The 9,453-nt window shown below is 42.6% G+C and overlaps 1 protein-coding gene across 1 annotated transcript in view; it reads left to right on the top strand.

Annotated features, from left to right (window-relative positions):
• MYL10 (myosin light chain 10) overlaps positions 1–9,453 on the top strand; it is a 28,027-nt gene that overhangs the window by 3,823 nt on the left and 14,751 nt on the right. The window contains exon 2 of the mRNA XM_043499615.1: positions 3,371–3,460. Within this exon, the coding sequence (XP_043355550.1) occupies positions 3,371–3,460 (90 nt within the window). The remainder of the gene's footprint in view (positions 1–3,370; positions 3,461–9,453) is intronic.

The raw sequence follows: 9,453 nt of genomic DNA, 5'->3' as shown, positions 1-9,453 counted from the left end.
CTTCCCCATCTGCTGCCCTGCTCATTGTTCTGTGAGGTAAAACAAATATATTAGATTATTTTGGAGAGATAAGCCTCAGACAAAATCCTGGTTTAATCACTGCAGAACTGCGGGGAGTTTTCGGTCCAAGCGCAAACTCTGCAGCTCAGACGCATTTCTGCTCTCTTTTATTTGCCTTTTGGGTTTCACTTACATTGCCAACAAGGTGAAGTCTCATCTACTGCCATTAGCCCCTCAGCCTGCCTCACGTTTCCATTCTCCCAAGATTCTGAGTGAAGCTGCTCTGTGAATATGGATCTCCTGGCAATTCAACACACACCACCCATAAGCGAGGATTTGGGAGGCTGGATAGCCCAGCGGACTGATGATAATCTCTTGAGCCCTAGATCCAACAGTTTGAATTGGGAACCAGTGATGGAAAGGCACTGCCATCTGACAGCTGCTTGGTGGCCTGTGTGACATGATTTGGTGGTCTCAGTCTGATCCCACGGGTAACCACATCATAAAAGGTGTTAACTGGGACCCATACTTGGACTTTAAGCAGAAAAATTAAAGACAGAATGGTCAATATTGGCAGTGAACAATCCTTTATCAACCCTGGAGGGGTCAGGATTGAAGTCTATTAACAAATCATTAAGGTGGTGGGGTTAAGGGTTTGAATTTTCCCGGTGCGGTACTTGTTCTGTGGATAAATAGGCTTCAGTCTCTATGGGCTTTAACATTTTTTTTTAAAAAGTGAGCTGATTTTTTTTTTGTATTGGCAATGTGCCACTTCTCTGGGTTTTACCACATTATTTCATAAAACTGCAACTCCTGCTTAAAGACCCTACTGTGTATGCACTCTGAGGTATCTATATAGACAACTCACCAAAATTAGCCAGGGAGTACCCATTGCATGGTGTAATCAGGCCTTGCCCTGGGAGGAGTAGGATTCTAGCTCTTTTTATTGTGGTGTTAACCTTCAGAAAGTAAATTGATTATTAGGAAGGAAAATTTATCAGGGTGAATTAAAAAAAATCATACATGGACTGAGCAACAGGGCTCTCCTTATTTGCAGCAAAAAAAAAGCTAGTGATGGCTCAAAAATTGCCCTTTCAGATTGGTCAGTTAAGTTTGAGGAGCCCTTATGAAACCATCCTCCTGACCCTCCCCCAAAATCTAAGGCCAGCCCTGCAGGTACTGCTTACATTGTGAAGTCATTTGCCCCTAGAGAGGTGTCAGTGTACTTAATGGGCTAACATCTGTTCTCTTTTTACCTTGGGGAATGAATACACTGTTCGTAAGTGGGGTTGTCCCTAGATTTCCATTTTAACTAGAAATGCTGAAAATGTCCACCAGGCACCTCAGATTGCATGAAATGCTGCCCATTTTGGCTCAAATCCACACTCATTCTGTGTGAGGAGGAGGAGGGAATCTGTTTATTTTCCAAAATCAATATTTCTACATTAAATAAACATTCCATTTGTTCACATATCTTTCCACGTCTTGGGTGGCATTTTGTCTTTGTTTTTCTTCCCAGCAAATACATTCTCTCATGCATTTCCCATAGTACAGGAGTTTGTATTCCAGAAGATAGGTACAATGTGTGTACGTGTGTGGAGTATATACCATAACATGAGATTCTCACCAGGATGGCTGAATGCTGAAATCTGCATGGCAAGTTAAGTTGACTGGACACTATATATTTCCAGCAGTGCTAAGTGGAAAAAATGTCTTTGACCAGCTCACAGTCCCAGGATCTCATCTGAATCTTGGCAGATTTTGGAGAGAGGAGAAAGTTGCCTTCTGTTCTTACAGCATAGTCCAAACAGAACAGAATTTTTCTTCGTTTTCTATTACTTAAGGGGCAGACAGGACTATAATACAAATGGGGTTAAGGATGGGTCCATTGGTTAGGACTAACCTACTACTCAGGAGGCCCAGGTTCATCTCCCTGCTTTGCCACAGATTCCCTGTGGGTCTGTCTACACAGCAAAAACCCTATGGTAGTGAGTCTCAAAACTTGTGTCTACAGATTTGGGCATATGCTAAAAGTAGGTGTTCTAAGTTGGGCTCTGAACCTACTGGGCTTCAGAGCCTGAGCATCGACAGGGCTATTTTTAGCTTGAATCGGCTGACCTGGACTCGCTGATGAGGTTTTTTTTCCCTGTGTAGACGTACCCTCAACCTTGGGCAAGACATATGGGCCCAGATCCTCAAAGGTATTTAGGTATTGAAATCAATGGAAGTTAGGCCCCTAAATACCTTTGAGGATTTGGGCCTTTGGCTCCATCTCTAAAATGGGGATAATAGCACTGACCTTCCCCACTGCAATGTTGTGAGGACAAATGCATTAAAGATGGTGAGGCGCACAGATACTGCAGTGGTGGGGGCCATGCAAGTACTGAAGGGAGCGAACGTAATGTCTGATTATACGTCAGCTGGCTCTTTTTTGCTGGAACAGAACTCGGGGCGTGTGCTTTCCTCTGAACGTACACAGTGTTTGTACCTTGGAAGGATCTGTCCACTCAGTACTGCATGTTTTCACTTCACAGCTCCATATTAGAGGCCTTATAGAGTCTGTCTACACTGCAGCTGGGAGTGAGCCAGGCTTGAGAGCCTGAGCTCCAGCCCATGCCACAATGTCCACACTGTTACTTCTAGTGTGCTCACTCGAGCCTCGCTAGCGAAAGTCTGTCTACCCAGATTGGGAGGCCCAGCTGCAGTGTAGACAGACCCATATAGGGCTTAATTTTGAGCCTGGCTGCCTGGCCATTCAGGGGAGTAAAGTAAAATAAGGAGCTTCCTCACTCCCCAATGCAAGCTACTTGCATTACCAGAACCGGCAGGGAAAGGGGAGGGAGCAGCTGCTGGTGGGTGCTATCAGACGTTGGGGGGAGAGGTCAGAGTCTTAGCTTCTTCCATCCCCAACCAGCCAGCCAGCATAACTCAGCCAGCACTGAGAGGAAAGTAATCAGCACTAGCAAATGAGCTGGCATAGACCACTGCCCCCAAGAAGCAAGGAGGAAGCAAAGACCACCTTGTGGCTCTCCAAGTCTGGTTCCTGCACTGCTCCTGGGGCAAAGTAACCAAGTACTGCCTCTTACTCAGGCTGGATTATCAGGTTACAATCCAGTCCACAGAAAGCCACTGGCAATAAAACTCCTTGGTAAAAATGCACCCTGTGTTCTGTAACCAAACAGCATTTTTCTGTGTTTATATATTTGTTGCACAACTAAATACTGAATCAAACATGGGAGAAAATATAACCAAATACAACCCTCTCATGCTACTTGTGCATGCATATTACCTTCCATTATAAGTATGGTTGTCTTACCTGGTGTTCCAAGTGTTATTTATTACCTACTGGATTTCTTTATTTCTTTTATAGTCTCCAAAAAAGGCAAAGAAGAAGACAGAAGGAGGTGGTTCCAATGTATTCTCCATGTTCGATCAAACCCAGATTCAGGAGTTTAAAGAGGTGGGCCAACTTTGTTATCCTGTATGGCTATGTTATACATCTCCCATCACTGCCTAGGATTAGTTTGCAGTCGTTACTTTGTTTATCTGCTTTAATAGAATACACAGTTGTTTTGTGAATCATCTTAGGGGTTTTGGCTGATAACTCATTTTGCTTGTTCACTTTTATGAATTTTTCTTTCTTTCTTGACACAAGATCTAGGTACTACATGTTATTTAAAAACCTACAAAGCTCAATACAAAAAAAAATTACTATACAATTCACTCGGAAAAGCGTTTGAGCACATGCTTACGGCTATTTACATTCAAGACATCATTTAAGCATATGCTTAACTTTAAGCATGTGTTTCAATGCTGGGATACTTTCCTGAACTGGGGCTTTAATTAATGGATAGTTCCGTAATACCCACCTTTCTCTAACAACTAGGGTGACCAGACAGCAAGTGTGAAAAATCGGGACAGGGGGTGGGGGCTAATAGGAGCCTATATAAGAAAAAGACCCAAAAATCGGGACTGTCCATATAAAATCTGGACGTCTGGTCACCCTACTAACAACCCAATCTCCAAACCAGAAACCAAACTCCACGAAACCCTCAACCTACCTCTTCCCAAATGCCCACAAAAAGAAGGACTTTACAGTAGTGCACATAAGGTTAACTAATTCAGGCTCCTGCAGATCAAGAAAAGTCTGAGTTAAGTATGTATTGTTGATTCCTTGATCGGTTACCTGTGTAGAGTCAAAACTAATGACTTGGGCATAAGAGCTGAATGAATAATTAATGATGGATAATTTATTTGATGTATTTAGGCTATTTTTCTACTTCTGGAATGTCCAAGAGCACATTAGAGTTTCCTCAGATTTGTCATTTTAAATTATTCATTGCTTCCCCCATGACTTTTGTTAACTTTGTATATTGACTGCAAGTTGTTTTGTATGTTCATTCTTTGAGCTGTGTTGATTAGCTCTGGATAGTCAGATAAGATGTATCCTATCATGTCTATTCCCTGATTGAACAAAAGCACTTCCAGAGTGACTCTTGGGGTGTGTGAATATATACAATTCATTTTCATACACATGGCTTTAAAATTCACTTTCTATGAGGATTCATGTTATTGAAGCTCAGTGTTATGAATGACCATTGGAACCCACCCAAGAGATTGTGAACATGACCAAAGAAAATTCATCGAAACTGTTGACCTTTTCTGTGGAATTAACAGTAAGTGTTCAGCACTACTTAACCAGCTTTTATCAGCAACGAATCAATGCCCCATTTTCTTTCTTAAAGGGTTGCCATCTAAAACCCAACTGCACAAACTAGAGCTGGTCAAAAATGCCAATTTTTGTGTGAAGTATTTTAAACGATTGTTTAAAAATATTTCTTGCAGAAGTTTTGTTTTACTTTTCCCTATTCAAACTCAAAACCTAAAACCATTTTTGGTAAGTTTTCAGTTTCTGGTGGAAAAACTTGTGAGTTTTGACTAAAATTAAAAATTACAGCCATTTTTCACCAAAAAGAGTTTCACAACGTCCCCCAAATTTCAGCCAACTCTATACACTTACGGCCTGATCCGAAGCCCATTAAAATCAGTGAAAAGCGTCCTATTGGCTATAATCAGCTCAGAAGATTATTCAGTGGAACTATTCACATTCTTCAGATTGGGCACATTCTCAATGACTTTCCTGAATCAGGGACTAGCACTGAGTTTAGTACACACCACTATGAGTTAGTCCTGCTGAGTCAACAGTGTGCCCTTGTTGCCAAGAAGGCGAATGGCATTTGGGGCTGTATAAGTAGGGGCATTGCCAGCAGATCAGGGGACGTGATCATTCCCCTCTATTTGGCATTGGTGAGGCCTCATCTGGAGTCCTGTGTCCAGTTTTGGGCCCCACACTACAAGAAGGTTGTGGAAAAATTGGAGAGAGACCAGCGGAGGGCAACAAAAATGATCAGGGGGCTGGAGCACATGACTTATGAGGAGAGGCTGAAGGAACTGGGATTATTTAGTCTGCAGAAGAGAAGAGTGAGGGGGGATTTGATAACTGCTTTCAACTACCAAAAAGGGGGTTCCAAAGTGGATGGATCTAAACTGTTCTCGGGTACCAGATGATAGAACAAGGAGTAATGGTCTCAAGCTACAGTGGGGAAGGTTTAGGTTGGATATTAGGAAAAATCTTTTTCACTAGGAGGGTGGTGAAGCACTGGAATCGGTTACCTAGGGAGGTAGTTGGATCTCCTTCCTTAAAGGTTTTTAAGGTCAGGCTTGACAAAGCCCTGGTTGGGATGATTTAGTTGGGGATTGGTCCTGCTTTGAGCAGGAGGTTGGACTAGATGACTTCCAGAGGTCCCTTCCAACCCTGATATTCTATGATTCTATGAGGCCACAGTGCACTGTTGGAGCCAATGTGAAGCCCTGGCAGTGGACACTTGATGACGCTTGCAGAATTGGGCACTAATACCATAGTTTAAAAGCGGAAACATGACTTTTTAAAAATCAGTAATAAAATCCATGGTCAATTATAAATATAACCATTCTTTGCAGAGTTACAAACCAACACACAATATTGTTCTGTTAGTGCATGAGAACTGCCTTATTTGTGCACCTATTTCCAGGTATAGAAGGATTGTTCACTATCACAATGATCATGTTACTTTAAATGCCGCTTGTCAAGAAGCACACATAGTATTTATATCATATATTGCCTCTCTTCTGTGCATGTGTGTAGAACTGTTCTATTCACATTACTTCTGTTCTACTTGTTCTACACAGTCAGCCCTGCAAGAGGAGTGAAAATAACTCAGGAGAAGTACATTTAAACTTATCATTGGATGGGTGCACGGCATAGGAATCAATGATTGTGAATGTACACTACTGTAAATGATCACAGAGGCACACTGGAGCTTGAATGTTGAGGTTTTATGAGAAATCGAGGTGGGACTTCATGAAGATATGATGATAAAACAGAATCATGGAAGGGGCTGCACCTCACAGAGCTGTAGACTACAAATCTATACAAATTGCACCGCTACAGACTAGGGACCGAATGGCTCGGCAGCAGTTCTGCGGAAAAGGACCTAGGGGTGACAGTGGACGAGAAGCTGGATATGAGTCAGCAGTGTGCCCTTGTTGCCAAGAAGGCCAATGGCATTTTGGGTTGTATAAGTAGGGGCATAGCGAGCAGATCGAGGGACGTGATCGTTCCCCTCTATTCGACACTGGTGAGGCCTCATCTGGAGTACTGTGTCCAGTTTTGGGCCCCACACTACAGGAAGGATGTGGATAAATTGGAAAGAGTACAACGAAGGGCAACAAAAATGATTAGGGGTCTAGAGCACATGACTTATGAGGAGAGGCTGAGGGAGCTGGGATTGTTTAGTCTGCAGAAGAGAAGAATGAGGGGGGATTTGATAGCTGCTTTCAACTACCTGAAAGGGGGTTTCAAAGAGGATGGCTCTAGACTGTTCTCAATGGTAGCAGATGACAGAACGAGGAGTAATGGTCTCAAGTTGCAATGGGGGAGGTTTAGATTGGATATTAGGAAAAACTTTTTCACTAAGAGGGTGGTGAAACACTGGAATGCGTTACCTAGGGAGGTGGTAGAATCTCCTTCCTTAGAGGTTTTTAAGGTCAGGCTTGACAAAGCCCTGGCTGGGATGATTTAACTGGGACTTGGTCCTGCTTTGAGCAGGGGATTGGACTAGATGACCTTCTGGGGTCCCTTCCAACCCTGATATTCTATGATTCTATGATTCTATGAAATTATGGTAGGCAGATAGAGTGAGCTAGCTATATGTACCTGTGGATGTTACCTCTCTTTATAGTCAGTGTATCAATAAACAAGATGATATCTGGGATGGTAAAAGATACAGTACCATGGAAATGGGCGCAAAAGATAGGTAGAGAGATAGAGATAAGGTGAGTGAGGCAATATCTTTTATTGAACCGACTTCTGTTGGTGGAAGGGACAAGCTTTTGAGCTTCACAGAGCTCTCTTCAGGTCTGGGGAAGGAAACCAGAGTGTTGCAGCTAAATACAAGTTGGGACAAATTGTTAAGGATAAGGAGTTAACACGTGGTGGGAGACCACTTAAAATGAAGTGGGCAATTCAGGGGTAGAGTATTAAGCATAAGGGTTTACACATGCTGTAGGAGACTACTTATAATGAAGTGGGGAATTCAGGGTAAGCAGGCAATGGGTGTGTTACAAATTGTAATGAGCCTTAAAACCAATGTCTCTGAATCTATGGTTTTGAGTATCTAGCAGAGTTATGAATTTAAGCTCCCAGGCTTGCTTTTTGAAGGGTTGTGCAGGTTTCCTTTGAGGATGAGTACCAAGAGGTCAGATCTGGAGCAATTGTTTCATGAAAAGCGTTCACCCAGGGGTGAAATGGTGTTTTTGTCTTTTATCATTTTAATGTGCAAGTTCATTTGAGAGTGTAGTGATTGTCTGGTTTTATTCACATAGTTGTTGTTGTTGGGGCATTTGATGCCCTGGATGAGATACATCACATGTTCATGCCTATATAGGCATGTAGAACACATGAACCTTGAAAGGTGTGTTTTGGGAGATGTTCATCATTGTAGCAGTGGAGATATGTCTGTAGGTTTTGCATCTATTGTTCTGGCAGGGTGTGGTACCACTTTGAGTTGGTGGATCCTGGTCTGTGGGGAGCTTGCTTCTGATGATCAACTTGGTGAGTTTGGGGCATCATTTGAAGGCCAGAAGAAGGGGTTTGGGAAAAATTTATTTCAGGATGTGAGCCCCATCCAACATGTGTTTGTAATGTTTGATAATACCTCATATATGTTCCAGTCTGGGGTGGTAAGGTGACCACTAGGGGTGTGCAGTCAATAGTCCGTCCCCCCCCCCCCCCGATTGAAGCATGTTCTCCCAGGGTATATGTGATCTACTTCACTGGCAGAGTGTCCTTGTTTAGTGAAGGTTGTTTTAAGTGTGTTTAGGTGTGTATCCCAGACTTCCTCTTCAGAGCAAATTCTGTGGTATCTGAGTGTCTGGGTGTGGACAACAGATTGTTTTGTGTGTCTGGTGTGCATTTGTGAAGATAAGTGTGGTGATCTGTGGGTTTATTGGGTCTTTTGTAGGGTTCTGTTGCTGAAGCTAATCATGATGTCCAGGAAGTTGGTGGTGTGGAGTGTTCTAGAATGAGTTTGAAGGATGGGTTGTTGAAGTTATGGTGCAAATGAAAATATCCTTGATATATGTCAGGCATATCATTGGTTTGCAGTGCATTTTTCCAGAAATTCTTCTTTGAGGTGGCCCATGAAGAGGTTGGCATATTGGGGAGCCATCTTAGCACCCATGGCTGTTCCCATAGCTTGGACAATGTGTTTGTTGTTAAGTGTGATGCTGTTGTGAGCGAAGATGAAATCGATGATTTGGTGATGCATTTAGAGGGATATGTGAGTGTTGTACATTATCCTGTAAGCATTTGAGGCAGGCAGCAATGCCATCATGGTAAAGGATGTAGGTGTAGAAGGAGGTGACATCAATGGTGGCAAGGATGGTGTTCTTGAGGAGATGTTAATGTGGCGTTTCTGGAGAAAGTTGGTAGTGTCTTGGGGGAAGCTGGCCTGTTGTGTGCTGAGTGATTTGAGGATGTTTTCTCTGAGTACTGAGTTTCTTCCAGTAAGAGTGCTGTAGCAAGATATTATGAGTCTGCCTGAGTTCCCTTGATTGTGTATCATTGGGAAGCATGTAGAAGGTCCCTGGGATGGGTGGATGGATGGATGGATGGATAGATAGAGAGATGGATATATAGGTAGATAGATAAATACCACTTTCAGAGATATTATTGGTTCTTCCAATGTTCCCATTGTAAGCTCAGGAAAATATCTCTCAAATCATTAAAATCTTTCAAGATATAAGAAAATTTTAAATTATGACCATTGTGTGTATGTAGGTAGGTAGGTAGGCAGATAGGTGTATTTAATGATGAATGGGGAAGAGGTTAAAGTTCCGAAATTGTGTGTTGGC

This window comes from Dermochelys coriacea, chromosome 17 (genome assembly GCF_009764565.3).
Source record: "Dermochelys coriacea isolate rDerCor1 chromosome 17, rDerCor1.pri.v4, whole genome shotgun sequence".
Classification (NCBI taxonomy): domain Eukaryota; kingdom Metazoa; phylum Chordata; order Testudines; family Dermochelyidae; genus Dermochelys; species Dermochelys coriacea.
This window is presented reverse-complemented; position numbering and strand designations above follow the sequence as displayed.